Below are 19,436 nucleotides of genomic sequence, written 5' to 3' on the forward strand. Positions count from 1 at the left end.
CTGTTTAGCCATCTAAAACATTAGCAATTTGGTTTTAGCCAACCTTTCGTTAATTTCCCGTAAATAGCCATCTTGCTTACGTGGCAACTTATTAATTGAATTAGTTTTACCTTTTTGTCCTTATGCTATTTTAATTAGGCATTTTTTTTAAAAAATTTCGAATTAAATATTGAAACCGAATAGGGAAGTTTTCAAATTTGAAATTTGAATTTTGAGCAGATTTTGAAGGAAATCAGCCATTAATTGTCATAATTTCCAGAATTTTCGTGCTCAAAATATTTCCAGAATTTTTCAGTTTATTTACACGAATACACTGTAAATAGGCTTTGTATTTACAGTGAATATACTGTAAATAAGCTTCGTATTTACACGAATATACTGTAAATATGATTTCTATTTACACGAACATACTGTAAATAGGCTATCTATTTACACGAACATACTGTATTAAAAAAAAAAAAAAACCATAGCAGCCCCACGCCGCCCACCGCCGCGTACCCCAAAATGACCCGCGCCTTCGTCGCCGTCCACCGCGATCCCCGCGTCACCTCTTCCACAGCGTCCTTCTCATATTCGAAATCGCCGGCGGGATCGAGACCAAGCGCGCCGGTGGTGGGATCGATGTGGATCACCTGCGTGTCGCGGCGGCTCGCCAAACTGCCGGTACTCAGCGAAGCCTGAGAGACAACACAGACACACAGAGAATGTATGAATCAATCAATCAAAGTCGAACCAACCAACCAATCTTCAGTAAAAAAGAATCTCCGGCTTGCCTGCAACAGGTTGACGCAGTGGTGAGGCAGTCCAATGGCCCTGAAGGACATGGAAAACCACCGATTCCACACGAACTCCAGATCGGGGCGATCCACGGGCATGGGGCTGGGGAAAGGCCGAGTCACGTCCCTGGACTCGCAGAAGAAGTGCTTGCCGTCGATCTCCATCTCCGTCAACTCCAACGCGTTCTTGCCCTCCGCCTTCCCCACCGCCGCGCCGCTCTGCAGCGACACCTTCACCCACTGGCTCTCCGCCACGCTCATCACCCTCCCGCCGATCACTTTTTGGACGAAACCAGAGATCGTTTTTTTTTTTGGGATTTCGTTTTTGAATTTGTGTTTGAATGAGAGAGAGAATATTGCGTGTATATTTGGTATTAATTACAGAGCGTAATGAAGGCCCTTGAAATACGCGGCAGTTATTATCCAAAGATTTGCTTTAATTGATTTTATTTTCGATAGGGGAATGGGCGGGAACAGTTGTGAGGATATATTGGTATTTTTAACTATGTAAATAAATTCGCCTGGCTATTAACACAAAATTAACCAAATGTTGGCTAAATCCAAAACTGTATATTTTTAGGAGGCTATTTAGCTATATAACCCTAAAATTAATTTCCTAGATCGAGAGTCCTGCATTGGTCAAGAGGACCAAAGTCTCTGTATCTCAAAGCAAACACCGACACCAAAAAATTAAAAACTCAAATGTTGATTTTTTGGGAGAGAGCGCAGCGACTAGGCTTTTCTAATAATGCCTTTGTTTTTAAGGACAAAAAATATCTTCTACAATGTAATATTTTCAAAATACTAGTCGTTTTTCAAAAACAATTATTTGGGATCATTTTATAAGCATCTAGAAAAAATAATAAACAAAACTTTATACACATTCTTCTTGCGATTGGTTTTGAAACTGCACTGTTATAAGATGCAATTTCCACTAATTTAGATATGCCTTATGTTAAGTCTTAGAATCTCCAAATCAATTATGTTTTGAATAACTACGATGATTTCCTTAAGAAAAGTGATGAGGAACTTGTCATTTTTTAAACAATTATCAATCTAAAAAAAATTGTTTGCATGTGTATACATTTTAGTTTTTAAACGATCATGCCCAAGGAAAATTTCGTGATTTTGTACTACTACATTACAAAACTATCTTTTCTACAGGAACTTTGTTAATTTTCTAAGTTTGTTTGCTTCTTTTAATAAAATCAAACATATACGAAAAATAGAACATCAAATTATAATGCAGATCATAAAAATCAGACTTGATACAGCCTCTGTTAGTATGCAAAATTGTTCTTGGGACTCCCAGAGCCGGAAAAGTCACGTAATGACATTTCCAGAGGCTAGTTTTGTGTGGGCTATTACCTTTGTCAAATAAATATTTTCTAAATTTATTGTCACCACTAAAAAAAAAAAAAAAGAGAATCTCGGAAAGTCGTCAATACTAACTAAATGATGTCTCTATGATGCCTCATTTTGCGAGTTATGGACCTCCCCATCCTGAGACGTCGGGTCGTGAGGGCATCTAGCAAAATGACCAGAGCGCCCTCGATGGCCTCGGCCGATTCGCCCAACCCGTGGGAGCTATAATTTGGAACGTTTTGTAGCTCCGAGAGGAGTCCGATCGCCGCTGCTGCCGTACACGTGCGATCCCATGACGGTTGAGGCCTGCCAGAAAATAAATAAATTAAATAAATAGAGGTAGTCAGAAATTTGATTAGGCACAGCCGTGATGGAACGGAGTTGAATTTCCATCAAGGGCTCACCGTAGTTTATGCATCGCAGAAGCGCCCGCGACCAAAGATATGCAAGGCATTTCTTCAACTCCCCAAACTGACTTTGCTTGATCCTGAAGATAGTTACTAAAATCTTAGTAAAAGCTTTCAGAGACGGCATCAATTTGAAATCTTTGCATGATAAAATTCGGAATTGGAAACGGATATCTATTTTTTTTTCTTCTTTTTGCCAGGTTTTTTTTTTTTTTTTTTAAACATTAAAATTTACAAATTAGCCCCCGCTGAATTATTTTTTGCATATTAGCTCCCCTCTGATTTACATCCTATGTATATATGAATGCTTCATCTGAAATGCAGCGTCGAGAACAAAGAAAAACATTTTACCTTCAGTCGTCTGAACATCGCAGCAGAGTTGTTCCATGTTCCATCGATCAAGATGAAATTCAGAGCTTCATCGTCGTCATTCTTCATCATTTTTTTTTATTTTTTTTTTAGAATAGACATTAAAACTTGATAACCATCAGAAAATGTATATGCACGATTTCGTTAGGAAACAGACTTTACCATAATTTCCTCAAAATTCGAATCTGATGTAGATTCTTGCCCTAAAGCACCCTGAACCGAATGCACTTCTTCATTCTTGTTCGGATAAAGGCACCAAACCTTTCCTTTACCTAATATATCATCCGAAGACAAAAAACACAATCCAAGTCAGCTATTATCCGCTAGCCTATTGAATACAATAACCTGCAAAGCGTTTCCAAATAAATAAAAAATTAAAAATTAAATTAAACAGACATGCCGGCACGCTTAAACGTATTCCACATTATCTCCTCGTGTTCGGCGATGCCAAACAGGCATAAATTCGCTGCCTCAACACCAAACAATTGCCAAAGCAGTTTTCCAGTATTGTTCTGTCGTAAGAAATCCTGACAATATAGAGCCGTATATATATCCATAAATCCCGTCTAAAACACCACAACGAAAAGAAGCAAAAAAGAGACACAAAAACAAACCTTTGGATGCATGTACACCCAAAACCTAATTCCCTGCCATAGTTTGCAAGCGCCGATGCTTGAGCACATGCAATCTTCGTGAGGAAGCCAACACTGCTCAGTGAAAGATGAAACGGGTTATGAAAAAAAAAAAAAAACATGTGTTGGTTTTTCATGTTTTTTAGTATTTATGATACAAAATACCTTTTGGCAAAGGTATCCCCGGCTTCCCAGCAAACGGCACGCTATTTGACGAGCAGAAAAGAATTGAAGCTTCTGCTCGGAGCCATCGAGACCTTCGTACATCGCTCGGTGTTTCTTGTCCTCTAGAATTCTGAAATCACCCTGAAAATTTGCTGAAAGATGTGAAGAAAAAGTAATGGCAGAGAAAACAGTCTAACAATGTGCAGATTTCTCCTATCTATGATCATGATTTTTATGAGCGTCTAATTAGATATCGCACTTCATTTCATTAACTAAGAGGCTTTATTATTTTCCTTCCATTGTATCAGAGCGAAAACCGCTCAAATGAGGTCCAGTTTAAGACAAGATGCGAATTTTTTTTGGCAGTAGACAGAGCAAACTTAATAGTTACAAAAAAAAACAATTCAGTGCAGATTATATCGCAGCTTTGATACAAAAAAATGCGAATATGTCCTCAAGTACTAATCTTTGCCATTGCTAACATCAAATCTTTTTCTAATTATGATATCGCACTTCATTTCATCAACTAAGAGGCTTAATCATTTTCCCTACATTTTTTTTTTTTTTGCTGTACAGAAAGCAAACTTAATAGTTACATAAACGAACAATTCAATTCAGATTATATCGCAGATTTCTTTAAACAAATGATACAAAAATTCCGAATATGTCGTCAGTACCAATCATTATGCAATTTCTGACAACAATCGAACCTGCATTTGAGTAATTCAGTGAGCTCATAAGAAATTACCTGGAGTTTTCCGCCTTTGCCACCGAAGCTCATCTCGGCGTCGATGTCTGACTCCAAAACCCTAAGGTCCTCGACGATTTTCGTGACAGCTCTCGGAACAGCCGAGTGGGTCCCCCAACCCTGCCATTCCTGCAACGTGATGGCGACAGGCCTTACGTCTTCGATGGCTTCCGACCTGGCCAACGGTGCCTGAAGAACTCTTCTGGGATTGAAATCCATGGCGGCGAGGCGGTTTTCACTCCGCCAGAAGGAGGCCAGAGACGAGGCTGAGAATGAGAAAGTTACCATTGCCTAGACGTGTTGGGTTTTGGGTATCGCTTTTTGGGACTATTGGTCCTTGAATTTCGGTTACTAATGTGTGTCTGTACGACACACGAATTTTTTGGTCGTCGTTTATAGGAGAGAATGACATCACCCTTTTTTCATAATGGATAGGAAAAATGGCAATTTTTTTTTTTCCAAAAGAATAACAAGAATTTGTTGCAACTAATTGTTTTTTTTAATTCTTTTTAAAATTTTAGCTAAAATTTCAATTTATTAAAAAAATAGTCTAGGTATTAATATTTATTATAACTCATAAACACATGGCAACATAATTCACATAATATAACTACTAAGTTTGAATATCACTTATTAGTTATTGTCTTGTTTGTGTTTACTTATAACAAACAGTCTGAATTATTATGTGATATAGACCAAGGGATGTATTTGACAAGTTACTTGATCATGTATTTGTCTATAATTTAGAGGTCATGGATGGTCTATAATCTATACATGCTTGTAATGGTGTATTGTTTCTACTGTTACATGTAAATAATTTGTCAACTTTTCATTGCTGATTTGAAGGGATTCTTGGTATCTGCAGTAGTTATATCTAATGTTGAGTTTGTTTGCCTTATTAAAGTGCTTTGGGGATTACGACATGCTCTAATTGGTGTCATTTTAGGTGGTTATGTTGTCACAGCGTTCACAGATTCTATTTACAGCTTCAACCGGATGTTTTGAAAGTTACTCTGTTATGAGGCAATACGCAGAAAAGTTCACTCTAATTTTGAGCCTTTGTGGCGGTTAGGTTGTGGCTTTTTAAACCATAATCTTGGTCAAACTATTTTAATCGGGAAAGTATAATTTTTATAATAATTTGACAGCTTAGGTGATTTTGGGTATTAAAGAAAACATGTTGAATTTTTTTTTAAGATTAGGTTAACTCCTAAAACTTTATAAATTGATGGACATAAGTTTTGTGTTGTCGTTTGTTTGTGATATTACACAGCCACGACCATTTGAATCAATGCAAATAATTTTAGAAAGTTTTTAGACCTAATAAACAAAATTGTTTGCTATGATTTGACATTTTTGGTTTTATAGCGTAAGCGTAACTACTCAATGAGATAATACGTGAAAGTCATTTTGGTTTCTCAAATTAACATTTTGAACAAAACAATCATTATTAATAATGTAGTATTTTAATTATTTTCATAAGACCAAGGTTTTTTTATATTTAAAACGTTTTACTAATTGTAAATGTTTTGACATAGAAAAAATTATGTGCATAGATACTTAAATAAGAAAGTTCATAACAATATTAAATTATTGGAAAAAAATTTAAAAATTAAATTAATGCAGTTTGAATTGGTATTATGATGAACTGGTAATATATAACCTTATTAAATTATTGGAAAAAAATTAATTTAAAAAATCTAATTAATGCAGTTTTCTCAGCCCGTGGCCATTTACCTTTACGTAAAAATCTCCGTGGGTACATTAAAAAAATTTGTTCCAATTTTCAAGCTACAGGTTTGTTAATTTTCCTCAAGTCTAAAGATGTTTAGAAGAGTAAAAATCTCCCTCTCTCTCTCTCTCTAATTTTATTTATCTCGTGTTGAGAACAAGCTAACTCTAAAATAGTTTGTTCAGAGATAGAGTTGGAGAATATTTTGATCCCGTTTTTTAAGGAGAATAATTGTTTTTCGGCACTACACTAGAAGAAACGATGGGATTGGAAAACAAAAATCGAAGACGAGATTCTGTTGACATTAGCATTCACTCTATTTTTCTTAAAACTCATTTGAATCTTCCCGAGAGGCCAAGGTTAGTTAATGAAAAAATGTAGATGGTGAGTGAAATATACCATTAATTAGAGGCCTCGTCGGAGTGAAAGATTCAGCCCTTACGTCCCCTTAAATGATGCTTTGATCTCGAAGTTTACAAATGATGGTGAGTATTTGGTCCAAAGTGGATATCGCGTTGCAAGCTAGATAGTCTCGCTGGCAGAAACGTCGAACAACAGCTTGGCCGTTGAGGCCCGTTGAGGCGTTGATACCGTGCTTGGAAATTGTCACATGGGTGGCTTCCCCACTCGAGCCGCTTTTTCACAGCAACAGGTCGTGGAGAGCCCTATTTGCCCCGGTAGTGGCAAATAGGAATGGCATTATTACTCGATACTCGTTTGTCAGTCTCTTACTTATCAAGTAAACGGGTACTTGATTTTCACACTTTAAATTATGTAATATATTTACTTATTGTATATTAAAGTTTTCGCGTTGTTTATATTTATATTTGCATACTATTTCGGAGTTAGCCTTTTTGGCTCGTGAGCGAGTTGATGACGCTCGTGAGTCGTTTCATTATTCGAATTATTCGGTCGCGGCACGTGGGCGAGCTGATGATGCTAACGGGTCATGACACTTTAACGCCCCAACAACAATAATTAGCTAGGAGGGGTCAAACTCTACACTCACAATCATCATTTGTGTTTGTTGTTTATTTATTTAATTAACCGGTGTTTTTATTATATGTTTCAATAGTAAAGAACTCTGTTTTTTTTTTCTCGTCTCTTAAACTCGAATAATATTAAATACAAAACATTTTATTTTTTTTTGTGTTCTTCATACTAGAAAACAATGGAGGTTAAATATCACTAACGAACACATGTATTAGTGACGCAATTCAACTAATGATGCTTACATCAAGGGGGCATTTAATAAACTTAACGTCTATTTCTAAAATGCTTAAAATCCCATATAGAAGAAACTCTAGAACGGGAACTACACACTCAGGAGTGTAAGCAATACAAACCATTTTTTTACTATCATGAACAGTCAACAAAAATTTATAAATAATATGATATGAGTACGTGAACTTCTAAGGCCATGAGCGGCTTCTTACATAGCTCTACATCATGAAAAGCTCATTAGAATCATATTTCTACAACTTGATTTGGATTACGAGCCAATTTAGCTTGAATCGTTGCACAAACTTATTCAAACAATTCTTGTAACGATTTTCGAGAAATAGTATAATAGGTCCATCACGGCCTATATTTATTTCTCAATTATTTTGTCCATTACCTTAGCCAATAAATATGTGACATCAATTATAATCATAAATTAAAGCTTCTGGTGAATTCTATAATGACTGTATGCCCGTGAACTCTTAAATATGTTAGTCCAAAAGTTTTCTCAAAATCGATTATTTAACCTCGTCTAGTCTACCTGATAATGTCGTTGAGGAGGTTCTGCCGTATTGGAGGACGGCAAAGCTGGCCGTGAGCCGAATTGCTATACCACCCACGCGATCATCCAACATTTCTTGCTCCCAGATCACAAACACCACTAACGACGGGGCTCCGACGAAGGAGACCAGAAAGTCCCTCCAAAGCCGGGTTGACAAGACGAAAATAATGAGCAAAGAACTCTTTTCAAAGCAATGGAAAGAAAATATGGAAAGTGGGGATCAACTTTTGTCTTGGGATCATATAAAAATAATCAAGTATTTTCGATTTTTTATACATATAAGAAAAATTCTGGTGATCAGAGTGTGTACAATTTCATACCAAAATATATCATATTAAAGCAAAACTATTTCCTATTTTATCTTTATTATCTAGTAAAATACAAGAAAGGACAGAAGACCATATTGAATGCAAAGGAAGACCACATTAAATGCAGGAGATTAGTTTGTTGGTTTTCTGCCCGTTGCACTTTTTTTTTTCAAGGAACTTCCCGTTGCACTTCAATTAGCGAAATACAATCAAGTGACCGCGTATAATAATTAAATTATAAAATAAAGAAAAACCATTGCGCGTTAATTGGACGCCAAGTTTAAAGGACATATAAATAGAGATCGCGCTGCTTCGATGAACATATAAATAAACTCTTTCTTCTTCCATTCTGACGATCTAGGGTTTGTTCAATTACGCTGTTGTCTCCACGGGATGGTACGCTTTGTTTGTCTTTCCTCAGCTCCTAGTTTCTGGTTCCTCTTAATTTCCTTTTTCTCTAAAGTATCTTTGATTTTTTTCGGTTGTACTTTTCAGATGAAAACTACGCTGAAGAAATTCTAGGGTTTTGATGCCCCTCGATTTCCCAGCCAGTCTCTCCTCGCTGGCTTCACACGGCTGATCGCTGCGCCGACCCCGCCGGAATCTCGCTGGTCCTACATGTTCGGTTACGGGATACTCTTCCCGTTGTCTGAGCCTGGATTTGGTGGTCGATCTAGGTCGCACCACCATAACCTGGTCTCTGCTTCCCGTCCGACTGATGGATCAGAGCCTCCGGTGGCGGACAGTGCGGCGGTGCTCCGGCTAAAAAGGAATGGTACGTCTCTTTTTTTCTTTCTTTTTTCCCAGAGATTTCTATTTCATCGTTCTCCTCTCTCCTTTTCTCTAAAGAATTTCATCTCTTCTTCGATTTAGGGTTAAAATGAAAACTAGGGTTTTGTCGCCGCTCACCCACGACACTGTCGCTAGCGCCGACCCCAGTGGAAGCCGCCATGTTCAGATGGGATACTCCTACCGTTGTCTGAGTCTGGAGTGGGTGGTCCATCAACGAGATTTTCCGGGTAGGCAAGGTCGCACCACTCTCACCAGGTTTCTGCTTTCCATCCGACTGGTGAATTAGATCATCCGCTGGGGTTCCGGTGGCGGAGCAGTGCTTCGGCAAGAGCGCGGTGGAGAGAGACACTCTGTGGAGACAAACCCTCATTCCCGACGCCGTCCCCGAGAAAAGCTCGCTGGTCCACCATGTTCGGTACACGGGATACTCATGCTTGTTTATGCCTGAGCCTGGAGGCGGTGGTCGACCAACGGCTTTGGCCGGGTCGCACCACCTTCAACAGGTCTCTGCTTCCCGTTCCGGCTGGTGGATCAGAGCTTTCGTTGGGGCTCCGGTGGCTGAGCGCAGCAGAGATAGAGATCAGAAGCTCGCCGGTCCGCCACGTTCGGTAAACGGGATACTCATGCTTGTTTATGCCTGAGCCTGGGGTCGGTGGTCGACCAACGGCTTTGGCCGGGTCGCACCACCTTCAACAGCTCTCTGCTTCCCGTTCCGGCTGGTGGATCAGAGCTTTCGTTGGGGCTCCGGTGGCTGAGCACAGCAAAGATAGAGATCAGAAGTTCGCCGGTCCGCCACGTTCGGTAAACGGGATACTCATGCTTGTTTATGCCTGAGCCTGGAGTCGGTGGTCGACCAACGGCTTTGGCCAGGTCGCACCACCTTCAACAGGTCTCTGCTTCCCGTTCTGGGTGGTGGATCAGAGCCTCCATTGGTGGAGTGGTGGCTGAGAAGTCCGAGATCAGTGCAGTGGAGACAAGCCCTCATTCCCCAACGCCGTCCCGATAGAAGCTCGCCGGTCCACCACGTTTGGTTAACGGGATACTCATACTTGTTTATTCCTGAGCCTGGAGTCGGTGGTTGACCAATGGCTTTGGCCAGGTCGCACCACCTTCAACAGGTCTCTGCTTCTCGTTCTGGCTGGTGGATCAGAGCTTTCGTTGGGGCTCCGATGGCTGAGCGCCGTAGAGATAGAGATCAGAAGCTCGCCGGTCCACCAAGTTCGGTCAACGGGACACTCATACTTGTTTATGTCTGAGCCTGGAGTCGGTGGTTAACCAACGGCTTTGGCCAGGTCGCACCATCGTCAACAGGTCTTTGCTTCCCGTTCCGGGTGGTGGATCAGGCTCTCCGTTGGTGGAGTTGTGGCTGAGAAGCCCGAGATCAGTGCAGTGGAGACAAGCCCTCATTCCCCGACGCCGTCCCCGAGAGAAGCTCGCCGGTCCACCACGTTCGGTTAATGGGATACTCATACTTGTTTATGCTTGAGCCTGGAGTCGGTGGTCGACCAACGGCTTTGGCCGGGTCGCACCACCTTCAACAGATCTCTGCTTCCCATTCCGTCTGGTGGATCAGAGCCTCCGTTGGGGCTTTGGCGGTGGAGAACCCCGAGATCAGTGCAGCGGTTCTCCTGCAAGAGCGTAGTGAAGATAGAGATCAGAAGCTCGCCGGTTCACCACGCTTGGTTAACGGGATACTCATACTTGTTTATGTCTCAGCCTGGAGTCGGTGGTCAACCATCAGCTTTGGCTTGGTCGCACCACCTTCAACAGGTCTCTGCTTCCCGTTCCACCTGGTGGATCAGAGCCTCCGTTGGGGCTCCGGTGGTGGAGAAGCCCGAGATCAGTGCTCAGGCAAGAGCGGGGTGGAGATAGAGACACGCTTTGGAGACAAGCCCACATTCCCCGATGCCCGCGGGTTTAGGAGAGAATTCGTGAAGACTGGGTTGCTGTTATTACCTGAATCCTTCGGATCCACCGCATGACAGGTTCTTTGTGTTTGGTATTTTAGGTTCTATGCATAGCATAATTGTATTTTGTTTTTAAAATTTTGGTAATGCTGAGAACAAATGAAGAACGTGTACTCTCTTTTCTATCAGGAAACGCTCGAGATTAGTGCGGCGGTGATTGGGCGGGTGCGATGTTGTGGAGCATGTGGCGAGGAAGAAAGGAGTGAATTCGTGAAGATTGGGAAAGTTGTTATTGCCTATAAAATACTGTTTTAGCAGCTTCTTCTTTACTATTCTATTAAGGAATATAGGCTTATAATTCTAACTAGTAACAGTGATTTACAGGTAAAGCATTTATGGCGATTTAAGGCGTCGTTTAGCAATGTAGCCAACATTTTTGTGGGCTGGAATGGCGACCGTGTGGAGTTGACTACCGCGAATGATATTCTTGGCAGGAACGACGACCGCGACAGAGATTTCTGTTTGTTACGTAGAATATATCTGGTCAGTATATCTCATTTGAATACTTCGGTAAGACTATCGATACTTGAAAAAATATGCATAATTTCTTGAGGTAACATACTAGCTGTTGTTCCCATTAAATATTAATGGTAAAGATAAAAACTTGGTGAATTATTGAAGGATCTATCTGTTGAAGAATATATATATTATTGTCACATGTTTGTTTTTTCAACATATCCTCTTTTGACCAGACTTTATTCTTAGAGATGGGTGATGAAAAGGCATGCATTCTCAGTAGAGATGGGTCATCTGTTGAAGTATTAAGCGTTTTGCATAAGTTATATATGATACAAGTTGAGCTTATGATTCACTTCCTTTATATTTTGTTACTATACCCATGTCTGCGAGATTTTATTTTGTTTGCAGTATTCATGTAAACAAGGCTTGTCAGTTTCATCACATAAAATATCTTTTAATCACATGTGAAAGATTAACAACTTAACTCATGCTCTGTAGTTTCTGACCAATGACAAATTCATGCTCTGTGATTTTTGATAAATAACTCAATGGTATTTCCGATTTTTGCTTAAACATATCATTATATTATAATCTGATTTCATTTGTAATATCCTTGGAGCTGGTTGGCAAACAGCAAGTTTCTGCGAACCAAAGTCTGCGAATATTTTAGGCAAAAGATTTGTTAACCATTTTCTTTTTCATTTGATATTGTAATGATTCTCACGTATTGCAAACTTCAAAAGAGCTCTCTATGATTGTGGCCCAAGCACTACGACGAACAAGGTCTCACATATAGCTCAGGTGGCTTCGAATGAATTATCCCTTTCCAGGTTCTGTTGTATTGGATATCTGATTTAAGTACACGTGCCAAATAACCTAACACAAACGTTCTTAGGTTTTTGCGCATGTACTTGATTAATAACTGATGCTCAATAAAGGTCGGAAAAGGACATTAATATGCCTTTTTTTAATTCTTCAATCTAGATGTATGAGCATCGCGTAGCCTATTCGTTGTTCTATATCTCATACTTTCTTTTGTATTACTTTTCATGAAGCTAACATTTCACGAGTTACGCTCTTGGGTTTGTCGGCATTGAAAGCGTAACTGGAAGATCTGGCTCGTTCAGTCGAGCAGCGGGCTATTATAGAGCATCGCAGAGACATGGAGATCAGAGCGGTAATTTATTTATTTTCTTACTATTTCCTAACTCTCTCTTGTTTACTAAAATGTCCTTATTATGACCATCGGACTTGGGTCCACATTGTCTCTCTTTTTGCTCTGCAGCGCAGGAGCTGGTCATATGACGCCAGCTATGACGCTTTCATCGGAAGCATATGAATCATTTGTTCATCTTGTATCATTCTGGGCAAGTGTGCCGGTGCAGAGTGAGATCCACTGTGGCGAGAACAAGCGAAGAAGATTAGGAGTTAGGAGGTTTGAATAGGTTATCACCAATTTTTATTTTGTTACCAAGTGACTCATTTTAATCTGAATTACCAAACTGTCTTCTCAACTCTGCACCGCTAATTATTTCTATATAGATCTAGTAACAATTTTGTCTTTTGGGTCATTTATTTCATGAAATCGAGTACAAGGCGACAAAGACGGCCAATAAGTGACTTTTTGATATCAACCAGGGGTTCAAATCTGTCCCGCTCCAGCAACTCCTCCTCTGATCGACGGACCAGATCTCAATAAAAAATTAACAAAGCCATCATTGTCATCATCATCATCATCACCATCATCACCCACCATCATAATTCTCACCATGTTCCCTCATTGAAGAACTACTTCCCCGAAACTACTACAATTTTGAACCTGGTAGCCCTTTTTTAAATGCTGATTAATTTGGGATGTGGGAGGATCATTTACTTTGTTTAGTTGAGAAAAATGGTAAATCAGAGAAACCAGGTATAAAACATTTTTATTTTTTTGACTATGTATTTCTTTTTGTTTAGTTGCATCTTTTACTATAGGGTTTCTAAAATAATATTTATCCCATGAACAAACGAAGAAATTGAAGTCTCTTTTCTAGTTGAAGATTGCTAAATTATTGTAGAATCATACTGAAAATTTCACGTATATTCCATGATGGGTATTTGTAGTATTATTTTTAAAGCCTGAAAGAGAATTTAGGTCTCCTATTTCTTGCTTTAGTATTAATGTCTTAATTTCTTTTGTGACATGTTGGTTTCACATAGTGGATTCTAAACCCGAATCATTGTCGTAGCTGACCCACGACTGTGGTGTCATTTCTTCTTATCAGACAAAGCTGGAACCGTCCCTTGTTTTATTTACTAAATATATCATTCAGGTTTAACTGTTTTAGTAGCTTCTTCTTTACTACTCTGAGAAGGTATACGTTCTTATAATTCTAACAGACAACTATGATTAACAGGTTAAGGCGCTGTTTAGCAATGGAGCCAACATTCTCCTGGACTGGAACAGAAACCGCGTGGAGTTGACTACCTCTCCCACTCTCTGTTTGTGGCGTAGAGTAATCTGCGACGGAGTTACAGTCTACGTTGCTTCAATAAGTCTCTCTCTCTCTCTCTCTCTCTCTCTCTCTCTCTCTCTCTCTCTCCATATATATATATATATATATATATATATATATATATATATCACTCTATTTTATTAGTCTTGATATTGTCTGAAAGAATCTAAATTCTAAAAAGAGTATTTGTATGTGTGTTTATTTTTTAAATCTTGACATAATCTTTCAAATCTGAATTTTGGCGGCCTAAGAGGTCCAGGGTACAGTGTCTGTGACATGTTATTCACTTGTTTATATAACCTTGTTGATTTAATATCATTTGTGATTTTTATTACCGAAGCTAAAATATAACTGGTCTTATTCTGTCTACACTTGCCCAATTCTGAATCTAAAACTCGGTCAGCTTTTTTTTTCCTATGTGTTTTAAAATATAAAGATTTGTTTATGTATTAATTAAATATTGTTATCTGTGGAATTTACAGTCATCTTTCACAAGACAAGATAGCCAACCCGTGAATGCTGGGACTTTGGTTGGGGAACCTACAATGTATGTGACATTTGTGTTCACTTGTTTATGTAACCTTATTTATCACTGATTCACTGTCAATTGTGATTTTTTTTTTAAGAGGAACTAAATATAACTGGTCTTTTACCTACCCAATTCTGAATCTAAAAACAAACCTTTTTATAAAGCTTTTATGTGTTTTAACATACACACATTTGTTTATATATGAATTATATATCGTATTTTGTGGAATTTACAATGATCTTTCACAAGGCAAGATAGCCAACCCGCGAATGCTGCGACATCAGCAATTGCCTAACAAGATAAGAATGTTGAAGCCACATTAGCAGCCACATTAGCATTGTGACTCTGACCTAGAAATGGAATTTCTGTGTCGGTTAAATCCGGAACTGGAATTTTTGTGTTCCTGTGAAGGCAGGTGCAAAAGACTATTGTTGTTGTTGATAGAGCACAACACAAAAATATCGGCCGTATTGGTTCCATAAACTGGTGATATAGTATGTTTTTACTTTCTTGCAGTCAAAATTTTATAGTATATCAGTTTGTCTAATCGAGACCGTCGTAGCTGGGATTCTCCATGGTCTGGTCGGCAATACGAGTGAAGATATAGACCACCGTGGAAGAGCAATGGTGTTACTAAATTGGTAGATGGTGTTTCCAGGCTCAGCTCATATCAAATATCAATTAGTTCATGATCTCAAGATGGACTGGAGCCATGATCTTAAGATACCCATATTTATTGTTACACTCACAACAATCAACTTTACGTAGATCCCATTATATTCATTACGAGGGAGCCAACGTGGTAGGTTTCCTGTAAGTATATGTATCTACCTATATTTTCCTATTAATGTTATTCATAATGGAAAAGAGTCGGTGACATCTAGAACATTTGACAATTAATGACCTATCCATGTGTGTTTCAGAATTTAGACGACTGCTTAATGCACTATTCCCTTTTTACTCATCCAGCACCAATATTTATGAAGATATCCTCGTATCCTTTATTTTTACTCATCCGATCTCATTATGTTTTTGTTAATATTATCAAGACTCTGTAATGCCGTTCAGAATCCTTTTTAGAAAATTTTATTTTGCAATTGAATAAATCCATATCATAATGACTTTATTTGCGATTTGGTCGAGAGGTTTGGGTGCTATATCTGGGTGGTTGTGATTTTCTAGTGTATCATATGATGTATGTATATAATTTAGTTATATATGATGGTGCATGGTAATTATAAGCGTGTAATGGGCTGTGTTTTTTTTCAACTTTATACAAAACCATAATGATGCATGATAATTATAAGCCTGTAATGGGCTGTTTTTTTCCTTCAACTTTATACAAAACAATTTGAATGCTCATAGTTTGAGAATGTCACCGATTGTATAGTATTGGTTTGTTAGATTGCTTTAGCATTCTCGTTATTTTTAACTATTATAATTGTACTAATTGCATTTTCTTTTATTTGTTGGGAAATATCCTTTTCTGGTTGTGCATTGTTTTCTCTTTGTCAGCTCTATCTGCCAACTATTTGAATGCTCATAGTTTGACAATGTCACAGTCTGTATAATTTCGGTTTGTTGGATTGTCTTTCCGTTCTTGTTATTTTTCAGTATGGTCTTGTGTATAGTCGGCTTGCCTTAAAAAAAATCATCTCTGCTTAGCTATGAATTGCATTTTCTTCAATTTTTCTGGACAATTTTCTTTTTTGGTTTTGTATGTTGTTATATCACACAACCATATGGGGAAGGTCTTTGAGAATTTCACTGACTGTTTACACTCGGTTTGTTAGATTGCTATAGTATCCTTCTTTTCTTTTTTTACTGTGGTCACATGTAACATTAACTTCACTCGTATGCATAGTTGGCTAGGCTTTTTTTTTCTTTTTCTTTTTTGCTTCTCTGGAGTGCTACTAATTGCATTTTCTTTCATTTTTCTCGGCAACATAAGAATCTCCTACAGCAACGATTGGATCTTTGTCCCCAAAAGTGCTGAAGATCATCATACATGGGATGAGACCGTTCTTGGGTCAACTAGCTAGTGTTGAAAGATGTGGCAAAGTAATGGAGGGTTACAAGAGATGGGTTAGAGAGAACAAGGACTATGATCAGTTCTTGGAGTCAATGGACAACGTAAGTTTCTACATATTCCTTTCGATTTCAATCTCCAATACTTATTGACTCTCATTACATTGCTTTTGTATAACCACACAGCTTAGTCATTTGAATTAGTTTTTTGTATGTTATGTTTTTCCTGATTTATAGCATTATTTTAAACTGTATGTGGTTTGTTATAAATAAACATATAGCCAGTAATGTAAATTGGATAATAAATTCAGAGAATAAAGAGCAGTGCATAATTTCTCTCCTTTAATGGATTTTAGCTTTTTATCGATCTATTAAAGCAAAATTGCTAAATTTTTTTCATGTACTTATAGTTCTCTATTATTCTAAAAGCTTTGGCTGAAGCGTAAAATTAAGCATTGGTTTGTGCAATTATTTTAAGCTCAGTATTGATTTTAATCTCATGTAGTGTTATTATCGTGTTTGTGAGTGTTAAGCAAGTAATTGTCTCTATGAATACCATTCTAGTGATTGATAGATAATTGTGATTTTATTGTAACTTGTATGAAATTGGTGTGCTGGGTTTGACATGGCTGTTTCTGGAATAATTCTATTGCAAGTTTAAGCTTTGAGGTATACTTCTTACCCATAAAAGTATATTTTTTGAAAGTGTAAATCTGGATATCCGCTCCATTGTGGCGATTGATTACAAATTGTTTGTTGTTTGACACTATGTCGTAGTGATTTTATTTTCGGTCCTTTGTTTCATTATGTCTACGGTGGAAAGACAGCCAATAAATGAATTTTCCATATCAACGAGGGGTTCAAACCTCCTCGCTCGGGAAACTCCTCCGATCGGCAGACCACATATCAATAACCGATTAGTAGGGCCATCTCATTGTGTTTCCACGACCACATGACAGCTCATTGGAGAACGACTGACAATACAGTCAGAGAAGTTCTCAGCAGATATTGGAATGAGAGGATTGACATTCACTTAGTTGAGAACGGCAGTGAATCGGAGGAACCGGGTAAACACAAATTTGATATTCTTTATGTTTTTCGTTTTGTTTAGTTTGATTCACTAGTATCTCAAATGGGAGGATGGGCATTCACTTAGTTGAGAACGGCAGTGAATCAGAGGAACCGGGTAAACATATATTTAAAATGTTTTTTGTTTTGTTTAGTTTGATTCACTAGTATCTGAAATGGGAGGATGGGCATTCACTTAGTTGAGAACGGCAGTGAATCAGAGGAACCGGGTAAACATATATTTGATATTCTTTATGTTTTTCGTTTAGTATCTGGAATGGGAGGATGGGCATTCACTTAGTTGAGAACGGCAGTGAATCAGAGGAACTGGGTAAAACATATATTTGATTCTTTTTGTTTAGTTTGATTCACTAGTATCTGGATATGGTGTTGTGGGTTTGATGATGAATATATTGTAAAGATGAAATTGGTAGTAAGAAATAGTTTTTAGCTGCAGACTTTGGAATGTAGTTGAGAAACTTTTTAGAGGACGTGACCAATCGATCCATTGGCTTCGAATAGTCCATGACAGGTGAGGATCAGTGTATGCAGGTCCGTGTACTCGTGCCACTTTTATTTCTTTTGTTTGGTTTTGTTTTTTCCTGATATCTTGGTTCATAAGAACGGTATTCCAACCTGCAAGTTCTCAGCAGATAATTTTTATTTTTTGAAACGAGACTCTTTATATTAATGGGGCATTAAGCCTAATTACAAAAGCGACGTGCGAGAGCACAGCCGGACTGTGTCTTACCTCCTACAAAGAACCAGGACCGTGTCCAACCTACAAGTTCTCAGCAGATAATGGAATGAGAGGATTTTTTTTTTAAACGGTAACTTCATTATATATATTTGAAAAGGCGAAAGCCACTTTACACAAAAGAAGGGACGTTTATAGCTAGCTCCCCGGATCCAACGCCAATCGAGCACGCGAACCTGGGCTGAGCCAAACCATAAAACGAAACCACTACCAAAATTATTGGCTTCAAATTGTCCATGACAGATGAGGATTAGTGTATGCAGGTCCGTGTACTCGTGCCACTATTATTTCTTTTGTTTGGTTCTGTTTTTTCCTGATATCTTGGTTCTTAGTTTATGATCTTAAGAAGGGCTGTAACCATGTTAAAACCCCGCTGCTCGACTTGAATAATCTTGACAGAGACCTGTACTCATCACGAGGGAGCCAACGTGATAGGTTTCCTGTAAGTATATATATCTGCGTATGTTTTGGTGGACAAACAAGGTTTGTTTGTAGTTTCCGGTTTTTTTTTTTTTTTAAATGGAAGAGTCGGTGACATCTAGAACATTTTATAACTTTTTTTTTTTCTGTTCGGTCCTTTCTCATTATGTTTTTGTTAATATCATCAATACTCTATAATGCCATTCAACATCCTTTTTAGAAAATTTTATTTTTGTAATTGAAAAAGCCATGTTAATGACTTTATTATTGATATGGTCGAGAGTATTGGGTGCTATTATTATAGGTGGTTGTGAGTTTCTAGTGTATCATATGATATATGTATATAATTTAGTTATATATGATGGTGCACGATAATGATTAGCGTGTAGGGCTGTGTTTTTTTTTTCAATTTTATATGTTGTGATATTACAAAACCATTTGAATGCTCATAGTTTGAGAATGTCACCCATTGTATAGTATTGGTTTGTTAGATTGCTTTAGGATTCTTGTTATTTTCCACTATTGTAAAATGTATGGATGTCTTGGCTTGGCGTGTTTTTTTTTTCTTTTCTTTTTCTTTTCTTACCTGGTTTGATACTAGTTGCATTTTATTTCATTTGTTGGGCAATTTTC

The 19,436-nt window shown here is 38.2% G+C and overlaps 1 protein-coding gene and 2 long non-coding RNA genes across 9 annotated transcripts; 2 read left to right on the forward strand and 1 right to left on the reverse strand.

Annotated features, from left to right (window-relative positions):
* Window positions 1–1,991: 1,991 nt before the first annotated feature.
* Window positions 1,992–4,792, reverse strand: LOC149406606 (DTW domain-containing protein). The gene is made up of 8 exons (XM_089607749.1): window positions 4,463–4,792; window positions 3,715–3,855; window positions 3,532–3,624; window positions 3,318–3,444; window positions 3,080–3,189; window positions 2,900–2,980; window positions 2,546–2,628; window positions 1,992–2,447 (listed from the first exon to the last, which is right to left on the reverse strand). The coding sequence occupies exons 1-8, from the start codon at window positions 4,748–4,750 to the stop codon at window positions 2,228–2,230; spliced, it is 1,143 nt and encodes a 380-aa protein (XP_089463875.1). The 5' UTR covers window positions 4,751–4,792; the 3' UTR covers window positions 1,992–2,227.
* Window positions 4,793–8,789: 3,997 nt separating this feature from the next.
* LOC149406607 (uncharacterized) lies at window positions 8,790–13,231 on the forward strand. 4 transcript variants are annotated; one of them, XR_016295571.1, is made up of 6 exons: window positions 8,790–9,060; window positions 9,159–11,062; window positions 11,174–11,269; window positions 11,369–12,680; window positions 12,789–12,948; window positions 13,046–13,231. It is a non-coding gene; the product is annotated as an uncharacterized LOC149406607 (long non-coding RNA). The 4 variants fall into 4 exon arrangements; XR_016295569.1 differs by having other exon boundaries at window positions 11,369–12,441; window positions 12,559–12,680; window positions 12,789–13,231; XR_016295570.1 differs by having other exon boundaries at window positions 11,369–12,304; window positions 12,559–12,680; window positions 12,789–13,231.
* A 28-nt stretch (window positions 13,232–13,259) lies between these two features.
* On the forward strand, window positions 13,260–18,429 carry LOC149406608 (uncharacterized). Of its 4 annotated transcripts, XR_016295565.1 has the most exons (8): window positions 13,260–13,415; window positions 13,903–14,041; window positions 14,484–14,548; window positions 15,047–15,332; window positions 16,482–16,663; window positions 17,386–17,625; window positions 17,896–17,957; window positions 18,084–18,429. It is a non-coding gene; the product is annotated as an uncharacterized LOC149406608 (long non-coding RNA). The 4 variants fall into 4 exon arrangements; XR_016295566.1 differs by having other exon boundaries at window positions 17,382–17,625; window positions 17,896–18,429; XR_016295564.1 differs by having other exon boundaries at window positions 17,896–18,429.
* Window positions 18,430–19,436: the final 1,007 nt, after the last annotated feature.

Source organism: Urtica dioica, chromosome 1 (assembly GCF_054948205.1).
Source record: "Urtica dioica subsp. dioica isolate 48M chromosome 1, U.dioica_male_clone48M_v1_H2, whole genome shotgun sequence".
NCBI lineage: Eukaryota > Viridiplantae > Streptophyta > Magnoliopsida > Rosales > Urticaceae > Urtica > Urtica dioica.

Coding starts and splice junctions, on each gene's coding strand:
- LOC149406606 (XM_089607749.1), bottom strand. CDS start 4,750: ATGGTAACTTTCTCATTCTCAGCCTCGTCTCTGGCCTCCTTCTGGCGG. Junction 3,625..3,714: donor GGGGATACCTTTGCCAAAAG/GTATTTTGTATC, acceptor TTCACTGAGCAG/TGTTGGCTTCCTCACGAAGA. Junction 3,190..3,317: donor GAATACGTTTAAGCGTGCCG/GCATGTCTGTTT, acceptor ATGATATATTAG/GTAAAGGAAAGGTTTGGTGC.